General features: G+C 45.8%; 1 protein-coding gene across 3 annotated transcripts in view; it reads right to left on the minus strand.

The window, feature by feature from the left end:
* The window catches only part of CD2AP (CD2 associated protein), a 146,185-nt gene that overhangs the window by 35,589 nt on the left and 89,606 nt on the right, over positions 1-20,990 (minus strand). For all 3 annotated transcript variants that reach the window (XR_008890691.1, XM_056563013.1, XM_056563012.1), the window contains exons 6-8: positions 11,330-11,526; positions 7,959-8,046; positions 3,026-3,120 (exon numbers count right to left, since the gene is read on the minus strand). Coding sequence is in view for 2 of the 3 variants with exons in the window: in XM_056563013.1 (XP_056418988.1) it covers positions 3,026-3,120; positions 7,959-8,046; positions 11,330-11,526 (380 nt within the window). In the remaining variant the exon portion in view is untranslated. The remainder of the gene's footprint in view (positions 1-3,025; positions 3,121-7,958; positions 8,047-11,329; positions 11,527-20,990) is intronic.

The raw sequence follows: 20,990 nt of genomic DNA on the forward strand, positions 1-20,990 counted from the left end.
AGTCAGGGCGGGACAAGCAGGGCTCTGTGCAGTCTCCTGGCTTGTCAATTATCCTGATGTGTGAACTGGGAGCGTGTCATGGAGCCTCAGTGCACACAAGGGATCGACCCATATGGATTTTTTAGGGCCGATAACGATAATCTGTGACCTATGTGTCTTTTCATTATAGGCATATCGGCAAGGTAATTGCCGATACCGATAATGTCTAAAATCATGAATATCGGCCAAACCGATAATCGGTCGATCACTAGTGCACACTGTCCTGCTTTTCCTTAGTACAGAGCCCTGCTTGTCCTACCCTCACTTCCTGTTTTTGGACTCCCCATAGAGACACACAAAACAATATCTGCAGAGACAAAAATATACATATTTTTTAACCAATGTATACAGTGATCCCTCAACTTACAATGGCCTCAACATACAATAGTTTCAACATACAATGGTCTTTTCTGAACCATTGTAAGTTAAAACCAGACTCAACATACAATGTACATACAGTCCAGATCTGCGAAACGTGTCAATCGCTGGAAGAACCGACCAATCAGAATGGGCATTCACTGGTAAAACCCCTGTATTACTGAAGTGTATGCACTGACTGATGTCTAGTAGCGTCCCCTACAGTACAGGGAGGTATTACATGTTCTGTACTCTTTACCTGTACCAGGGTTATCTGCTCCTCTGGACACCAGTTAAGGGCGGCTCCATGTTACTTTTTTAGTACACTGCGTGTTCTGTACAGGACCCTGAAGAAGCTCTTGTCCTATACATAGACCAGTGTTTCCCAAGCAGGGTGCCTCCAGCTGTTGCAAAACTACAACTCCCAGCATGCCCGGACAGCCGAAGGCTGTCCGGGCATGCTGGGAGTTGTAGTTTTGCAACAGCTGGGGGCTCCATGCTTGGGAAACACTGAAAAAGACAGTGATTTACAGCTCCCAGAAGATCTTTCTTTCTTTTATATGTAAGTATTTGCTTTATCTATATTAGTTATCTACTTATTTTTCTTTAATTCTCACTTTTTCCTATTTTTTGGATGACATTTTGGTGCCTTTAGAACCAATTACCAGGTTTCCATAGAGTTCTGGTCTCAACATACAATGGTTTCAACATACAATGGTCGTCCCGGAACCAATTAATATTGTAACTTGAGGGAGCACTGTATTACAAATATACATAGAATGGTATTATCTACATTATATAAAAAGTTTTTGTTGACGACAGGTACACTTTAAGGTTGCTGTCCGTGCGCCCCCACAAGCAGGAAGGAGGAGAGGTGGACATCGTGTAGCACCTGTGATTGGATACTGCGGCTCGTCTCTCATTTACTTCAAAAGGAACCGAGTTGCGGTAAAGAATCATGGCCACTATGCATTGTACATAGGGTACGTAGCTGTCTACTTCAAGCTCTGTTCACTGTGTATGTGCGATCTGCAGCTCTAGAAAATAGCTGATCGCCAGGTTAGAGAATGACAACCCCCCCCCCCCCCCTGTGTTACTGAGAGATTGATCCTGAGTAGAGATGAGCGAACTTACAGTAAATTCGATTTGTCACGAACTTCTCGGCTCGGCAGTTGCTGATTTTTTCTGCATAAATTAGTTCAGCTTTCCGATGCTCCGGTGGGCTGGAAAAGGTGGATACAGTCCTAGGAAAGAGTCTCCTAGGACTGTATCCATCTTTTCCAGCCCACGGGAGCATCTGAAAGCTGAACTAATTTATGCAGGAAAAGTCATCAACTTCCGAGCCGAGAAGTTCGTGACGAATCGAATTTACTGTAAATTCGCTCATCTCTAATCCTGAGGATCGGCGGCTATTAATGAAAAGGTCCTGAAAAACTCCTTTAGGAAAGGGTCTCACATAGTGTATATGCTGCATGTTTTCCTACCCATTGAAATCAATGGAAAGCAAATCAACTGCAAAAAAAAAAAAAAAAAAAATGCTGCAAAACACGCTACGTGTGACCCTGCCCTTAAAGTGTACCCGTCAGATTCAATAAAATTTCTTTTTTTAAATATATCACTCAGTAGCTAATCCTGACCAAGTACATCTAATTTTTATGTGTCTAGCCCCTTTATTTATTTTTTTATTACACTTTTAATTTAGCTCACTAGTCTGAATTCCTCTCAAAGGGAGGGGGCGTGGCCTCACTGTGCAGGTCTCCACCCCCTCCCTCAGTATGCTGTCTGCTCACATCTCCCCTAGCATTAGTAAAACTACAACTCCCAGCTTCTCCTCACTGACAGTAGCGGGACACAAGCTGACAGTGGGAGGATTTTTCCTCCAGGTATGAGCCCTGTACTCACAGCTGTCAATCAAGGAAGTGTGTCCATGACATAGGTGATGACTCATGGACACAGCAGGACTAGTATGTGTCCAAGCAGGCAGGGGGGGCAGTTGTGTGACTGGCTTTTTCAGGATGAAATACTGAAAATGTTCTAATGAAAGCAATTACAAAACCTATTGGTTTTTCATGCTTTACAAAATATCAAAATTTGACAGGGCCCATTTAAAATGTGGCTGTAGTACAGTCACATGATACCTCTGAAAAAGGCCCCCCCACCTTACATTAAAGAAGTACTCCAGGATCTGAAAACGTATCCCCTATCCTAGGATAGGGGATAATTGTCAGATAGTTAGGGGTCTGAACGCTGTCGGACCCCCCTCGATCTCTCATACGGGGCTCCAGCAGTCTGCAGAAAGGGGGCGTGTTGACCACGGCACGAAGCAGCAGACAACATGCTCACTCAATGAAGCGTTATGGCAGAGCAAGAGATATCCGAATGCAGCGCCCCGGCTCTAACATAGCCATGTATTGAGGGGCGTGACAGCCGCAGCTTCACACGGTGGTCGACCGGCACCCTTTGTACGGACTGCTGCGGTGCTGTACGGGAGATCGCGGGCGGTCCCGTCGGTCGGACCCCCGCGATCTGACACTTATCTCCTATAAGGATTGGATCCTTAGGATAGGGGATAAGTTTTCAGATTCTGGAGTACGCCTTTAACCCTTTGATCGAGTCCCAAAACACTTACCTTACTTATCAGGTGGATGATGTCGCCCTCTTTAAAACTAAGCTCATCATCATTGGTGGCGTCATAGTTATACAGCGCCCGGCACGTCTCTTTGGCTGTGAAGATACAATAGTTTGGGATACCATATTAGTCCAATAATTCAGATGTAAATCGTGTTGATCAATCCTGTAATTACCTTTTTTTTATTGGACTAACAGTATTTTGGAACGACGAGTCGTTCCAAAATACTGTTAGTCCAATAAAAAAAGGTATTATTACGTATTTGTACTAGTCATTACAAATAGCAGTGGGAATAATATTCTAAATACAAGTAAATGTATGGACACCTTTGCTTTTCTTCAGTATTTAAAGGGGTACTCCACCCCTAGACCTCTTATCTCCTATCCAAAGGATCTCTGGCCCGGCACCCCAGTAATCCGCATGCACGGAGCGAACTCCACTCTGTGCCAAATTACGAGGGACCATAGCCGTCATGCCCCCTCCATATATCTCCCATAGACATTAAAGGGGTACTCTACTGGAAAACTTTTTTTTTATTATTTTTTTTTTTTTTTAAATCAACTGGTGCCAGAAAGTTAAACAGAATCGTAAATTACTTCTATAAAAAAAAAAAATCTTAATCCTTTTAGTACTTAGCTGCTGTATGCTCCACAGGAAGTTCTTTTCTTTTCGAAGTTATTTTCTGTCTGACCACAGTGCTCTCTGCTGACACCTCTGTCCATGTAAGGAACTGTCCAGAGCAGGAGAGGTTTGCTATGGGGATTTGCTCCTACTCCTACTCCTAAAATGGACAGAGGTGTCAGCAGAGAGCACTGTGGTCCGACTGGAAAGGAAATTCAAAAAGAAATGAACTTCCTGCGGAGCAAACAGCAGCTGATAAGCAGTGGAAGGATTAAGATTTTTTTAATAGAAGTAATTTAAAAATCTGTTTCACTTTCTGGCACCAGTTGATTTAAAAAATATATATTTTCTACTTTTTGAATTTTTTTTTTTAATCAACTGGTGCCAGAAAGTTAAACAGATTTGTAAATTACTTCTATTAAAACAAATCTTAATCCTTCCAGTACTTATTAGCTGCTGAATACTACAGAGGAAATTCTTTTCTTTTTGGAACACAGAGCTCTCAGCTGACATCACAAGCACAGTGCTCTCTGCTGACACCTCTGTCCATTTTAGGAACTGTCCAGAGCAGCATATGTTTGCTATGGGGGATTTTCTCCTACTCTGGACAGTTCTAAAAATGGACAGAGATGTCAGCAGAGAGCACTGTGCTCGTGATGTCAGCAGAGAGCTCTGTGTTCCAAAAAGAAAACCATTTCCTCTGTAGTATTTAGAAGCTAATAAGTACTAGAAGGATTAAGATTTTTTAATAGAAGTCATTTACAAATCTGTTTAACTTTCTGGCACCAGTTGATAAAAAAAAAAAAAAAAAATAGAAAAAGTTTTCCACCGGAGTACCCCTTTAACTTTTACCACAACAATCACGTTTATATCCCCCCACATCTACAATAACTCCTATCACCCAGACGGCGGCTCCTCTGTAATAAACCTGTATTTACGTCTCGTCTCTTCTTGCCCCTGCGGCTATGGTTTTCTTCAGTATTACGGGGTCCGCCTCCAGGATTTGGATAGGACAGCTGTTTTCTTAAAAAGACTTAAGTTCATAATTTTAATCCCGTCAGTGCTGGATGCTTGACTGAGGCTTATGTGGAGCCTGTTTTGCTAGTTTTATGCCTTAAATACAGTCTCTTCCTGTAGCTTCGTGAGCCTCAGGCCACGTTCACATGAGGCAGAATGCATGCAGATTTCCTGTGTGACCCCCACGGATCTCCAGAATGGTGGGAACTGAGGGGGAGGTGGAAAGGGACTTTTTTTTGTATATAAAGATTTTTGTTCTTATGCAACTTCTGCAACTTCACCTACTTTGTTTTAGAGGTCCTCTATCATTTTTTTAAAACCTCTGCTAGCTGTCAGTGAATAGAATCATTCATGTTAAAGGGGTATTCCGGCTTTCTACATCTTATTCCCTATCCAAAGGATAGGGGATAAGATGTAGGATTGCAGGGGTCCCGCCGTTGGGGATCCTAGGAATCTCGGAGCAGCCCCCCAGCATTCTGTGTCGGGGCGCTGCCCCTAGTGACGTCACGCCACGCCTCCTCCATTCATGTCTATGGGAGGGGGCGTGACGGTAGTCACGCCCCCTCCCATAGACATGAATGGAGGGGGGGGTGGCGTGACGTCACTAGGGGAAGCGCCCGGCACACAATGCTGGGGGGCTGCACCAAGATCACAGGGGTCCCCAACGGCGGGACCCCTGCAATCCTACATCTTATCCCCTATCCTTTGGATAGGGAATAAGATGTAGAAAGCCGGAATACCTCTTTAGCATACTTCTCATAATAGTGTTTGAAGCCAGTCCAGACAATCCTCTAATAGGGTACGTTCACACGGGCGGATTTTTTTTGCGGGTTTTTGGCTGCGTATTTGAAAATGGGCGGGCTCTTCTCGGCTGTCCGCAGCAGATTTTCCGCAGCGGAATTTACGCTGCGGAAAATCCGCCGCAGTCCCTACTGACTTCAATGGGGCTTGCGGCGGACTTTCCGCAGAGTAAACTCCGCTGCGGAAAAACAGCTGGGGACAGCCGAGAACAGCCCGTCCACTTTCAAATACGCAGCGGGAAAACCCGCAAAAAAATCTGCCCGTGTGAACATACCCTTAGGCTGCGTTCACACGGCCGTGTAGAACCGTCCCATCCTTCTCTTGTCAAAAATAAAAATGGACTTAAAAAAAACGGACAAAAACGGATGCAAACTGATCTCGCACCCTTAGAAAAAAAAAATAAAATAAAAAAAAGATAAACGGGGACAGATGTGTGAACGCACCCTTAGTAAAAACAAAATAAACAAATCTCTTCCCCCGGCCTGGTTGTTTGTTACAATGTTTCAGTGCATATGAAATGTATCAGCCTGAGATACAGATGATATTCTAATCTGGATACAATTACTAAAACCCTTCGGCTGTGAGAAGTATTAGGTTTAGACTTTTTTTTGTCTCTATAAATGGCAAAGATTTGTACAAAAATTATAAATACAATAAAAAATAAAAAAATTGCACAAGTTTTCACCCTTTAACCTTCTTACGGATTATCCCGAGCTGGTCTTGGCCAAGAAGCACAAGACTGTAGTACTTAAAGGGGTACTCCACCCCTAGACATCTTATCTCCTATCCAAAGGATCTCTTCAGTAATCCGCACGCACGGAGCGAACTCCTCTCCGTGCCAGATTATGAGGGTCCATAGCTGTCATGCCCCCTCCATATATCTGCCATAGACATTAAAGGGGTACTCTACTGGAAAACATTTCATCAACATTAAATCAACGGGTGCAAGAAAGTTAAACAGATTTGTAAATTACTTCTATTAAGAAATCTTTATGCTTCCAGTACTTATCAGCTGCTGTATGATCCACAGGAAGTTCTTTTCTTCTTGAATTTCCTTTCTGTCTGACCACAGTGCTCTCTGCTGACACCTCTGTCCATGTCAGGAACTGTCCAGAGCAGGAGAGGTTTGCTATGGGGATTTGCTCCTACTCTGGACAGTTCCTGACATGGACAGAGGTGTCAGCAGAGAGCACTGTGGTCAGACAAAGGAAATTCAAGAAGAAAAGAACTTCCTGTGGATCATACAGCTGCTGATAAGTACTGGAAGCATAAAGATTTCTTATCAGCTGCTGTATGATCCACAGAAAGTTCTTTTCTTTTCTGTCTGACCACAGTGCTCTCTCCCGACACCTCTGTCCATGTCAGGAACTGTCCAGAGTAGGAGCAAATCCCCATCGCAAACCTCTCCTGCTCTGGACAGTTCCTGACATGGACAGAGGTGTCAGCAGAGAGCACTGTGTCAGACAGAAAGGAAATTCAAAAAAGAAGCCCAAGACTGTACTGTTTAGCCTGAACAGCAGGAGGCACTTACCAGCAGCATCACCTACCTTCACAGCATTAAATAGGGCTGGGTTCACATCACGTTTTCTCAAATACGGGAGCGCATACGGCAGGGGGGAGCTAAAACCTTGCGCTCCCGTATACCTTTCTATGCGCTCCCGTATGTAATTCATTTCAATGAGCCGGCCGGAGTGAAACGTTCGGTCGGCTAATTTTTTCCCCTTATGCGCTTTTACAACCGGACCTAAAACCTTGGTTGACCACAATTTTAGGTTCAGTTGTAAAAGCGCATACGGCGCAAAAATGAGCCGACCGGACGGAATGTTTCACTCCGGCCGGCTTATTGAAATGAATTACATACGGGAGCGCATAGAAAGGCATACGGGAGCGCGAGGTATTAGCTCCCCGCTGCCGTATGCGCTCCCGTATGGGGGGAAACGTGATGTGAACCCAGCCATAGTCACATGGTACAAAATCAACAGCACAAATGACCATTTTCAGAATAACTTTCAAGGGCGCTACAACGCAGTCATCAGGGCTGGCTGGCACGACAATGCCCAAGGGCCCCATATCTATAGCGCTGCCCGACTGCAGTAAAAGCAGATGGGTGGGCAGATAAACAGCAGTGATAGGAGGCTAAATGGAGGGGGCGTGGTATGACATCACAAGGGGGCGTGGCCATGACATCACATCTCGGAGGCAGTGCCTGGCACAGAATGCCGGGGGCTGCACAGAGATGGCGGGGTTCCCAGCTGAGGGCCCCTGCTACACATCTTATCCCCTAAAACAGGCATAGGTAACCTTCGGCACTGCAGATGTTTTGGACTAAATCTCCCATAATGATGTGTCAGCATTTTGGCTGTCAGAGCATCATGGGAGATGTAGTCCAAAACATCTTGAGTGCTGAAGGTTACCTATGCCTGTCCTAAAAGATGCAAAAGATGGACATAAACATTGATGCCAATAACCCATAAATCCCACAGATAGAACCTACCTTTGGGTTTGCTGTCTGTTTCTGTCCTAGAGAAATCTGAACTTATCGTTCGGGCAACTTTCGTCGGTGGCGCTGGGGTGGGCGATGGCTGCAAAAAGAAAAACCAGACTGAAAGCCACATAAAATACAGCCTCAATATCCCAGAACGAAAGTAACCAACAGCTTCTGGCTGTCCGGGCATGCTGGGACTTGTAGTCTTGCAACACCCTGGTGGGGAAATACTGGTTTAGGCTGGGTTCACACCACGTTTCTGCAATATCGTTCCCGTCAAAGGTTTGAAAAATGATGTCCGGTTGCATCCGTTTATTATTTTTTTTTAAACGTATACATTTTTAACTTTTCACTCCATTATGAATAAAGTTTCACTTGTTTTGATTGAAATTCCAAGAAAAAAAAACTGTGCAAAGTCAAAAACCTTATGGTGAAAACCTGATGGATCCGTACGCACATACAGTGGTCCCTCAAGTTACAATATTAATTGGTTCCAGGACGACCATTGTATGTTGAAACCATTGTATGTTGAAATCAAAACTCTATGGAAACCTGGTAATTGGTTCTAAAGGCACCAAAATGTCATCCAAAAATAGGAAGATGTGAGAATTAAAGATAAATAAGTAGATAACTAATACAGATAAAGCAAATCCTTACATATAAAAGTAAGAAAGATCTGCTGGGAGCTGTAATCACTGTTTATGTCAGTGTTTCCCAAGCAGGGAGCCTCCAGCTGTTGCAAAACTACAACTCCCAGCATGCCCGGACAGCCAAAGGCTGTCCGGGTATGCTGGTAGTTGTAGTTTTGCAACAGCTGGGGCACCCTGCTTGGGAAACACTGGTCTATGTAGAGTACAGGTCCTAAAAAAGTAACATGGAGCCGCCCTCACCTGGTGTCCAAAGGAGCAGCTAACCCTGGTACAGGTAAAGAGTACAGAACATGTAATACCTCCCTGTACTGTAGGGGGCGCTACCAGACACCAGTCAGTGCATACACTTCAGTAATACAGGTAAAGAGTACAGAACATGTAATACCTCCCTGTACTGTAGGGGGCGCTACCAGACACCAGTCAGTGCATGCACTTCAGTAATACAGGTAAAGAGTACAGAACATGTAATACCTCCCTGTACTGTAGGGGGCGCCACCAGACACCAGTCAGTGCATACACTTCAGTAATACAAGGATTTTACCAGTGAATGCCCATTCTGATTGGTCGGTTCTTCTGGCCATTGACAGGTATCACAGATCTGGACTGTATGTACATTGTATGTTGAGTCTGGTTTCAACTTACAATGGTTCAGAAAAGACCATTGTATGTTGAAACTATTGTATGCTGAGGCCATTGTAAGTTGAGGGATCACTGTACAGTTCTGTACGGTTCCCATTGACTCCCATGTTTAAAAAAAAATAAAAAAACATATAGGTTTCAATACGGTTCTGTACGGTTTTCAATACGGTTCTCAATACGGTTCTGTACGGTTTTCAAGACGGTTCTCAATACGGTTCCGTACGGTTTTCACATTGAAAAGGTATACAGGGACTGTATTGCAAAATCGTGGTGTGACCCCGGCCTTAGATGATTACATTTTGGACATAGGTGGGGATCTCTGCTCTGCACACTGGGATACATTCTGTGTGATTGTGAGTATATAACCGCGGAGGATTTGTGCTGCTCTGCCATTTAATGTAATTTTTAAGCAAGTAATATATTAATAGGTTACGTTTTAGGGGTTTTTCTATTCGATTTTTCAGTATTATTTAAAACCTTCTGTATGTACAGTGTCCTGGTCACTACAATTGTAGAGGAGACTAAAAATGGACACAGATTGATAAATCTGGGCTATTGTCTATGGCAGAATGGAAGATAGCTTAAAGGGGTACTCCGCTGATCAGCGTTTGGAACAAACAGTTCCGAACGCTGGAGCCGGGAGCTTGTGACGTCACATCACCCCGCCCCCTTATGATGTCACTCCCCGCCCCCTCAATGCAAGTCTATGGGAGGGGGCGTGACGTCCGTCACGCCCCCTCCCATAGACTTGCATTGAGGGGGTGATGCGTGACATCATGAGGGGGCGGGGCTATGACATCACGAGCTCCCAGCTCCAGCGTTTGGAACAGTTTGTTCCAAATGCTGAGCAGCGGAGTACCCCTTTAAAGGCGTACTCCAGTGCAATAAAACTTATCCCCTATTCCAAGGATAAGTTTTAGGTCGTGGGGGGCTTGATCAATGGGACCCCCAACGATTTCCTGCACGGCCTCCCAGGAAGTTGCAGCAGACACGCCCCCTCCATGTTTCTCTATGACACGCCTCCTTCCTGGGGACTGGTGGGACGCCAAGCAGGAGATCCTTTGGGTTCCCAGCAGTCAGACCCCCTGGGAGCTAAAACTTATCCCTTATTCTTTGGATAGGGGATACGTTTTTTTTGCATGGAGTTCTTCTTTAAGTACAGCACTTGGCTATCTCCAGCACTAGCGTTGGCGGTACGCACGACTTGCTGTTTTATTTTGAAGAACGACTTGGCTCCCCATTCTTGAGATCACAGCCATCAGTTCACACCACCAATCAGACCCCCAGACACTTATCTCCTATCCTTAAAGGGGTGCTCCGGTGAAAAAAACTTTTTTTTATTTATTTATTTATTTTTTAAATCAACTGGTGCCAGAATGTTAAACTCATTTGTAAATTACTTCTATTTAAAAATCTTAACCCTTCCAGTACTTAGCTGCTGTATGCTCCACAGAAAGTTCTTTTCTTTTTGAATTTTCTTTTCTGTCTGACCACAGTGCTCTCTGCTGACACCTCTGTCCATTTTAGGAACTGTCCAGAGCAGGAGCAAACCTCTCCTGCTCTAGACAGTTCCTAAAATGGACAGAGGTGTGAGCAGAGAGCACTGTGGTCAGACAGAAAAGAAATTTAAAAAGAAAAGAACTTCCTGTGGAGCATACAGCAGCTGATCAGTACTGGAAAGATTAAGATTTTTAAATAGAAATAATTTACAAATCTGTTAAACTTTCTGGCTCCAGTGGATTTAAAAAAATAAAATAAACAGCCGTCACGCCACCTCCCATAGACTTGCATTGAGGGGGTGGGGTGTGACGTCATGAGGGGGTGGGGCATGATGTCACAAGCTCCCGGGGCCGGCTCCAGCGTTCGGAACAGTTTGTTCCAAACGCTGAGTACCCCTTTTAAAGGTGCATTCACACCACGTTTTTGCACACCAGCGTTTCATTCTGCTCAGAAATTCCGCCGTGTGATCATAGCTTAACAGAGAAAAAATGGGGCGTCTACCTAGGTCTATCATTTGGGGCGACACTGCACCTCCGATTTACTGTGGACACAGCCTCCCGTACACAGTCTGTATCACCCCCGGCCCTTTACCTTCTCAGGCTTCTTGATTTCCGCTTCAGCGTTGGGCATCCGCGTTTTTAGCTTCACGGAGCCTTCTTTGAAAATGTCTCCAAAGCCGACTCCCATGACTTTCTTTGGCTGAGCCACTGACAGCGGAGGCACTTCGGAGTTAATAGCTGGAGATAGTAGAGGAGATGCAGGGGAGGCAACAGTGGCAGCCGCTGGTTCTGCAGAAAATAGAACAGACGGGACACGTTAATATCTACGAGTGATAGACGGCAAGTGCATAAGACACAGCCCTGACAACTGGACTGTATGGGACCGTGCAGCTTTGTGTCTGTGCAGACAGCCTTTGGCTGTCCGGGCATGCTGAGAGTTGTAGTTTTTCAACAGCTGGAGGCACCCTGGTTGGGAAACACAGCCATAAACTATAACACTCCCCATAGTCTCCTCCTCTGCTGCTGCTCTCCCTATGGGATCAGGATATATATTAGTTATACACCTCCCCTCCAGCTCTATCTGTATACTGCTGCTATCTCTATGGAATCAGGATATATATTAGTTATACACCTCCCCTCCAGCTCTATCTGTACACTGCTGCTATCTCTATGGCATCAGGATATATAGTATAGTAGTTATACACCTCCCCTCCAGCTCTATCTGTATACTGCTGCTATCTTTATGGGATCAGGATCTATATTAGTTATACACCTCCCCTACAGCTATATCTGTATACTGCTGCTATCTCTATGGGATCAGGATATATAGTAGTTATTCACCTCCCCTCCAGCTCTATCTATATACTGCTGCTATTTCTATGGGATCAGAATATATAGTAGTTATACACCGACCCTTCAGCTCTATCTATATACTGCTGCTATTTCTGTTGTGAAAACTAAAACTCCCAGAATGCCCACATAGTCTTTGGCTGTCCGGGCATGCTGCGATTGTAGTTTTGCAAGAGCTGGAGGCACCCTGGTTAGGAAACACTGCCATAAACTATGACAGCGATGGCCACATGCATATGCTGCCCCCCTACTGACCTAGTGCCAAAAATCGTAAAAAGGTAGCCCCCATCTCTTGGACCTTCCATGTATTTCAGAATACACTACCAATACGCCCTGATGTTATACTGGGGCCCCTGGAAGTCCTCCGACCTTCACCTTGGTTACACCCTGACCAGGAATCTGCATTGAAAACCTCAAATCTCATAAATGGAGGAATGAATCAGCCACCATCCAGATGGCAGCAGCCGTCCGCACTCCCCTGAGTGTTCACTTTATGGGCAGAACATATTACTGACATTGACTTCTAATCCTGCGAAGAAGAAAAGGGCAATACGTGCCATCTGTTATATGGTAAGACGGGCGCCAGGGGAGAGGGACTGGTTTACATGATCTCGGTGGAGGAGAGTGTGCTGAGTATATAGATAATCCTCCCGCCATCTTGGCCAGATTTCTTATATGTGCTTGTAAGAAGTTTATAAGATAAAGCAATCTGACTGCAATAAGGTCCCAGCTGGTATATACATAGGACCGCACCATAGCAGCTGGTATATACATAGGACCGCACCATAGCAGCTGGTATATACATAGGACCGCACCATAGCAGCTGATATATACATAGGACTGCACCATAAGCTGCTGGTATATACATAGGACCGCACCATAAGCTGCTGGTATATACATAGGACCGCACCATAGCAGCTGGTATATACATAGGACCGCACCATAAGCTGCTGGTATATACATAGGACCGCACCATAAGCTGCTGGTATATACATAGGACCGCACCATAGCAGCTGGTATATACATAGGACCGCACCATAGCAGCTGGTATATACATAGGACCGCACCATAAGCTGCTGGTATATACATAGGACCGCACCATAAGCAGCTGGTATATACATAGGACCGCACCATAAGCTGCTGGTATATACATAGGACTGCACCATAAGCTGCTGGTATATACATAGGACCGCACCATAGCAGCTGGTATATACATAGGACCGCACCATAGCAGCTGGTATATACATAGGACCGCACCATAAGCTGCTGGTATATACATAGGACTGCACCATAAGCTGCTGGTATATACATAGGACCGCACCATAAGCAGCTGGTATATACATAGGACCGCACCATAAGCTGCTGGTATATACATAGGACCGCACCATAAGCTGCTGGTATATACATAGGACCGCACCATAAGCTGCTGGTATATACATAGGGCCGCACCATAAGCAGCTGGTATATACATAGGACCGCACCATAAGCTGCTGGTATATACATAAGACCGCACCATAGCAGCTGGTATATACATAAGACCGCACCATAAGCAGCTGGTATATACATAGGACCGCACCATAAGCAGCTGGTATATACATAGGACCGCACCATAAGCTGCTGGTATATACATAGGACCGCATCATAAGCAGCTGGTATATACATAGGACCGCACCATAAGCTGCTGGTATATACATAGGACTGCACGCACCATAAGCTGCTGGTATATACATAGGACCGCACCATAAGCTGCTGGTATATACATAGGACCGCACCATAAGCTGCTGGTATATACATAGGACCGCACCATAAGCAGCTGGTATATACATAGGACCGCACCATAAGCTGCTGGTATATACATAGGACCGCACCATAAGCTGCTGGTATACGATCCAACCATATGTGTCACCGAGCAAGGAAATGGTATACGGCTCTAAAATCATTGCTGATGTCCATATACCCTGCGCTACCGAAGAGAGCACTGCCTGAACTGTGTGGTCCCCCCCCCCAAATGATCAGCCTTATGTGTGACAAAAGCCAATACCAGTTATTGTAGTACCTGCAGGGGATGTCAGGGCGCTTATCACAGCCCGAATATAGTAAATCACCGCCGCTCCACTGTGTTGGGGAAAAATAAGTGCATATTTGAGAGGGTGCTGCCTTCTTAAAACGACACAATACCATCCCAGCAGAGCGCCCCCCCCCCCCCTCGACAAAATACCATCCCAGCAGAGCGCCCCCTCAACACAATACCATCCCAGCAGAGTGCCCCCTAAACACAATACCATCCCAGCAGAGCGCCCCCTCAACAAAATACCATCCCAGCAGAGCGCCCCCTCAACAAAATACCATCCCAGCAGAGCGCCCCCTCAACAAAATACCATCCCAGCAGAGCGCCCCCTCAACAAAATACGATCCCAGCAGAGCGCCCCCTCAACAAAATACGATCCCAGCAGAGCGCCCCCTCAACAAAATACCATCCCAGCAGAGTGCCCCCTCGACACAATACCATCCCAACAGAGCGCCCCCTCGACACAATACCATCCCAGCAGAGCGCCCCCTCGACACAATACCATCCCAACAGAGTGCCCCCTCGACACAATACCATCCCAACAGAGCGCCCCCTCGACACAATACCATCCCAGCAGAGCGCCCCGACACAATACCATCCCAGCAGAGCGCCCCCTAAACACAATACCATCCCAGCAGAGCGCTCCCTCGACACAATACCATCCCAGCAGAGCGCCCCGACACAATACCATCCCAGCAGAGCGCCCCCTAAACACAATACCATCCCAGCAGAGCGCTCCCTCGACACAATACCATCCCAGCAGAGCATCCCCTCGACACAATACCATCCCAGCAGAGCGCCCCCGACACAATACCATCCCAGCAGAGCGCCCCCTCGACACAATACCATCCCAGCAGAGCGCCCCCTCGACACAATACCATCCCAGCAGAGCACCCCCTCGACACAATACCATCCCAGCAGAGCACCCCCCTCAACACAATACCATCCCAGCAGAGCACCCCCTCGACACAATACCATCCCAGCAGAGCACCCCCCTCAACACAATACCCCCCCAGCAGAGCGCCCCCTCAACACAATACCATCTCAGCAGAGCGCCCCCCTCGACAATACCATCTCAGCAGAGCGCCCCCTCGACACAATACCATCCCAGCAGAGCGCCCCCTCGACACAATACCATCCAGCAGAGCGCACCCAGACACAGTACCATCCCAGCAGAGCGCCCCCTCGACACAATACCATCCCAGCAGAGCGCCCCCAAGCAGAACGCTCTCAAAGAAAACTGCCAGAAACAATCCCATAAAAAAGGGCAGTGTGCCCCCAGAGTGCACAGAAAAGAAATAGTGGGAACACAAATCGTGATACATTAAGGAGTCATGTAGAGGTCATTATGGGAGCTCTTTACAGGATGGTGCACACTGCTTGTTTAGCACAAAGACATTTGGTTTCAGGATGTGTCATTCAACCCCAAACTACAGATACTAGGATCCTTATAGTGCTGTGATCTAACTGTGGTCATGGCCTGTCCTCCCAGTCCTGGTCCTCACTGCCGGCCCAGTTACTTTAAAGGACAACTGCAGCCTAAATACACTTATCCCCTATTCACTGGATAGGGGATAAGTGTTTGATCGGAGGGGGGTCCGACCACTGGGACCCCTCGCGACCACCCGAATGGGGCCCCGGCATTGCCATGTGTGCTGCGGCTAATGCGCGTAGCGTCGACCTAACTGAGGTCGACAATACGCCCCCTCCACATACAGTTCTATGGGAGAGGCAGGGAGACACGAACACTGCATCCCCGCCTCTCCTATAGAACTACATGGAGGAGGGGTGTCGGCCGCAGCGTCATGCAGACCCGTGACCTCATGTGGGAGATTGCGGGGGGTTCCATTATTCGGACCCCCTGCAATCAGACACATCCCCTAGCCTGTGGATAGGGGATAAGTGTATTTAGGCTACAGATGGCCTTTAACCCCTTCCCGAACCATGACCTACAAGGGGTTAAAGCGGTACTCCGGTGGAAAACATTTTTTTTTTTTTTTTTTTTTTTTTATCAACTGGTGCCAGAATGTTAAACAGATTTGCAAATTACTTCTATTAAAAAATATTAATCCTTCCAGTACTTATTAGCTGCTGAATACTACAGAGGAAATTCTTTTCTTTTTGGAACACAGAGCTCTCTTCTGACATCACGAGCACAGTGCTCTCTGCTGACATCGATGTCCATTTTAGGAACTGTCCAGAGTAGGAGAAAATCCCCATAGAAAACATATGCTGCTCTGGACAGTTCCTAAAATGGACAGAGATGTCAGCAGAGAGCACTGTGCTCGTGATGTCAGCAGAGAGCTCGGTGTTCCAAAAAGAAAATAAATGTCCTTAGTACTGGAAGGATTAAGATTTTTTAATAGACGTAACTTACAAATCTGTTTAACTTTCTGCCACCAGATGATTAAAAAAAAAAGTTTTCCACCGGAGTACCCCTTTAAGGGGAAAACGAATGAACATTTGATATTGCTCTAAAACTGGAAAAGATGGAGAGCAAACAAGTGACCAGCCCCAGAACCGTCCACATGAGAGAACAGATGAAATGCACCACAATTCCTGTAAACTCCCCCGGACGAGTCGTCGATACATCTGCAGCTGAACAAACTCCCTCCATGCAAATCATCACCTCCCAAACAAACTCTATAAACCGCAAACTACTGCTACATCCTTCTAGGACGAGACGTTGCGGTATAGACTGACAGAATCACTGATCATAAGGACGTTACGGAGTCTCCTCCCCTGCTGTACATTCCCATTCAATGCCAAAATACACTGGCACATTGGGGAAACATAGATGTACTACAACCCTCAGCATGCTCTAGCAAGGATCTGTAGCTAGCGTTTCCCAACCAGGGTGCCTCCAGCTGTTGCAAAACTACAACTCCCAGCATGCCCGGACAGCCTTCGGCTGTCCGGGCATGCTGGGAGTTGTAGTTTTGCAACAGCTGGAGGCCCCCTGGTTGGGAAACGCTGGCTTAAAGGGGTATTCCAGCAAAAAATGTTTTTATATAGATCAACTGGCTCCAGAAAGTTAAACAGATTTGTAAATTACTTCTATTAAAAAATCTTAATCCTTTCAGTACTTATGAGCTTCTGAAGTAAAGGTTGTTCTTTTCTGTCTAAGTCCTCTCTGATGACACGTGTCTCGGGAACCGCCCAGTTTAGAAGAGGTTTGCTATGGGGATTTGCTTCTAAACTGGGCAATTCCCGAGACACGTGTCATCAGAGAGGACTTAGACAGAAAAGAACAACCTTAAAGGGGTATTCCAGGCAAAAAACTTTTTTTTAAATATCAACTGGCTCCGGAAAGTTAAACAGATTTGTAAATTACTTCTATTAAAAAAATCTTAATCCTTCCAATAGTTATTAGCTTCTGAAGTTTTCTGTCTAACTGCTCAATGATGATGTCACGTCCCGGGAGCTGTGCATGATGGGAGAATATCCCCATAGGAGCTGGACAGCTCCCGGGACGTTAGTCATCAGAAAGCAGTTAGACAGAAAACAGCAACTCAACTTCAGAAGCTAACAACTATTGGAAGGATTAAGATTTTTTTAATCTTAGTAATTTACAAATCTGTTTAACTGTCTGGAGCCAGTTGATCTATAAAAATAAAAAAAAGTATTTTCCTGGATAACCCCTTTAAGGCAGTGGTCTCCAAAACTGAGGACCTCCAGCTGTTTCAAACCTACAACTCCCATCATCCTTGCTAAAGCATACTAAGAGCTGAAGTGCATATAGTACAACACCTTAAAATAAGGAGTGCACTGCACGATAGTAGTTGCACCTTAAAGGGGTACTATGGTGGAAAAAAATATTTTTAAATCAACTGGTGCCAGAAAGTTAAACAGATTTGTAAATGACTTCTATTTAAAAAAAAATCTTTATCCTTCCAGCACTTATTAGCAGCTGTATGCTACAGAGGAAATGCTTTTCTTTTTGAATTACTTTTTCTGTCATGACCACAGTGCTCTCTGCTGACACCTCTGTCCATGTCAGGAACTGTCTGGTGCAGGAGAAAATCCTCATAGCAAACCTATGCTACTCTGGACAGTTCCTGACACGGACAGAGGTGGCAGCAGAGAGCACTGTGGACAACACAAAAAAGAAATTCAAACAGCAAAGAATTTCCTCTGTAACACTTTTCTTCTTGAATGTATTTTTTGTCTTGTCCACAGTGCTCTCTGCTGCCACCTCTGTCCGTGTCAAGAACTGTCCAGAGTAGCATAGGTTTGCTATGGGGATTTTCTCCTGCTCCAGACAGCTCCTGACATGGACAGCAGAAAGCACTGTGGTCATGTTAATTTTCCTGTTTTCCCCGTACATGGGCAATGTGGCCATACGATTGCTTTTGGGATTATGCGTGCAGCCCTAGGTCAAAATAAGAAGCACCAGACGGTCTGTTCGAACTCCAAAAAAAAAAAATATATATATAAAAAGTAATTGATTAAAATTTATTATAGCAGTATTTTTCTATGTAAAGTTCAAAAATGCAATAAATTAAATTTGAAAAAAAATTCAAAATAAATGTAAAAAAATAAAATAAATTAAAAAAATATATAATAATAAAATAATAATCATATAAAATAATAATAATAAAATATAATAATAAAATAATATATATACCCGAGTATAAGCCGAGTTTTTCAGCACGATTATTCGTGCTGAAAACGCCCCCCTCAGCTTATACTCAAGTGAACTCTCCGCCTGTCAATCCCCTCTCAGTGGTCTTCAACCTGCGGACCTCTAGATGTTGCAAAACTACAACTCCCAGCATGCCCGGACGGCCAGCTGGGAGTTGTAGTTTTGAAAGCTCTGGAGGTCCGCAGGTTGAAGACCACTGCGGCCTTCGTCATCATCCAGACCCCCCCCCCCCCCCCCCTTTTCATTTTAGTTGACGACGACACACAGGGATGTTCATGCGCAGCGTCCCTGTGCGTCGTCGTCAAGGCAACGTCACTAGTCCGGGGACGGACCCGGAGTGCGGAGAAGAGGGCCTTCCCGGTGAAAATGTACAGCCCGGAACGACTAACCCTCCCCACCGGACGGTCCCTGCAACATAGATGACCCGGACCAGCTCACCCTTCCTTCCCACCGAGGGGAGGTGAGTAGAAAACTAAGGGGGGGTCTGGATGATGACTAAGACCGCAGTGGTCTTCAATAGAGATGAGCGAATTTACAGTAGATTCAATCAGTCACGGCTCGGCAGTTCGAACTTCTCGGCTCGGCAGTTGATGACTTATCCTGCATAAATTAGTTCAGCTTTCCGTTGCTCCCGTGGGCTGGAAAAGGTGGATACAGTGCTAGGAGACTCTTTCCTAGGACTGTATCCACCTTTTCCAGCCCACCGGAGCACCGGAAAGCTGAACTAATTTATGCAGGATAAGACATCAACTGCCGAGCCGAGAAGTCCGTGACGAATCGAATTTACTGTAAATTCGCTCATCTCTAGTCTTCAACCTGCGGACCTCCAGATGTTTCAAAACTACAACTCCCAGCATGCCCGGACAGCCGACGGCTGTCCGGGCATGCTGGGAGTTGTAGTTTTGCAACATCTGAAGGTCCGCAGGTTGAAGACCACTGATGAAGAGATTGACAGGCGATGATGATGAAGGGGGGGGATGATGACGGGGGTCTGGATGATTACATGGGGGGGGATCATGTATTTCCCACCCTAGGCTTATAGTCGAGTCAATAAGTTTTCCTGGGTTTTTGGGGGAAATTAGTGGCCTCGGCTTATATTCGGGTCGGCTTATACTCGAGTATATACGGTATTTATTTTTTAAATATTTTCATATCATTACAATAGTAGTGTAAACTTTGTTCCAGATTATTATGTACACACGATATGAGTTTTTGAAAGGGTCCTGTAACCTTGACTAAATCCCACACCATGGCCTGTGTGTGCATCATGCAAAATGTTCCTATATAAAAAAAAAAAAAGAAAAGTAAGGAAAAAAATAAAAATAACAGCACTTTATAGAAAAAAAACAAATCTCGAAATCTGGCAAAGTGACAAAGTCCCTGTGCAGATTGAGAAGCCTTTGGGTCGGATGTCCTGTCGCAGAAAACAATGGAAGTGAATGAGTGATCTTAGGAAGCAGACGGCGGGGCACGCTGCTCTTGTGCGGCTTTAACTGGACAAATATTTGGCGGTGGCAGCGGCGCCGATGTGCAGAACATACGCTCCCAGGCTGATGCAAAACACATGCCATGACTACATCGTATTTATTTCCGGCCACGTGCGCCGGCCGAGCCTTGCCTGCCCAGAACCCCCCCTCCTGACGTGGCCTGAAGTCATTACAGCAACTTCACAAAGTGTTGTGTGTAAGGGGTTAAATCAGCACTCCGCCAAGGGAGAAGCAGCAGCTGCAGCAGGAAATGTCTATGTCTGATCAAGCCTCTAGGCCAGTGTTTCCCACTAGTGTGCCTCCAGCTGTTGCAAAACTACAACTCCCAGCATGCCCGGACAGCCTTCGGCTGTCCGGGCATGCTGGGAGTTGTAGTTTTGTAAGGGCTGGAGGCACACTGGTTGGGAAACACTGCTTTATACAGAGAAGTCCTTGCCAAAAGGACTTCTCCCGACACTCCAGGAGCAGTTTGGTGATGAACAATGCATTTTCCAGCAGGACGGAGACCACGTCACATGGAAAAAGCGATAACGTAAGTGGAGCTGGCAGGGATACGCCGGTCACGGATAATTCCCCACAATAAACGTTCACATACTAATAAGTCATTCAGGGACAGTATGGGCAGCTTAAGGAGACCATTTACTTAGTTAGTTTTACACCTCCCCTCCAGCTCTATCTGTATACTGCTGCTATCTCTCTGGGA

This window comes from Hyla sarda, chromosome 3, assembly GCF_029499605.1.
Source record: "Hyla sarda isolate aHylSar1 chromosome 3, aHylSar1.hap1, whole genome shotgun sequence".
NCBI classification, from domain to species: Eukaryota; Metazoa; Chordata; class Amphibia; order Anura; family Hylidae; genus Hyla; species Hyla sarda.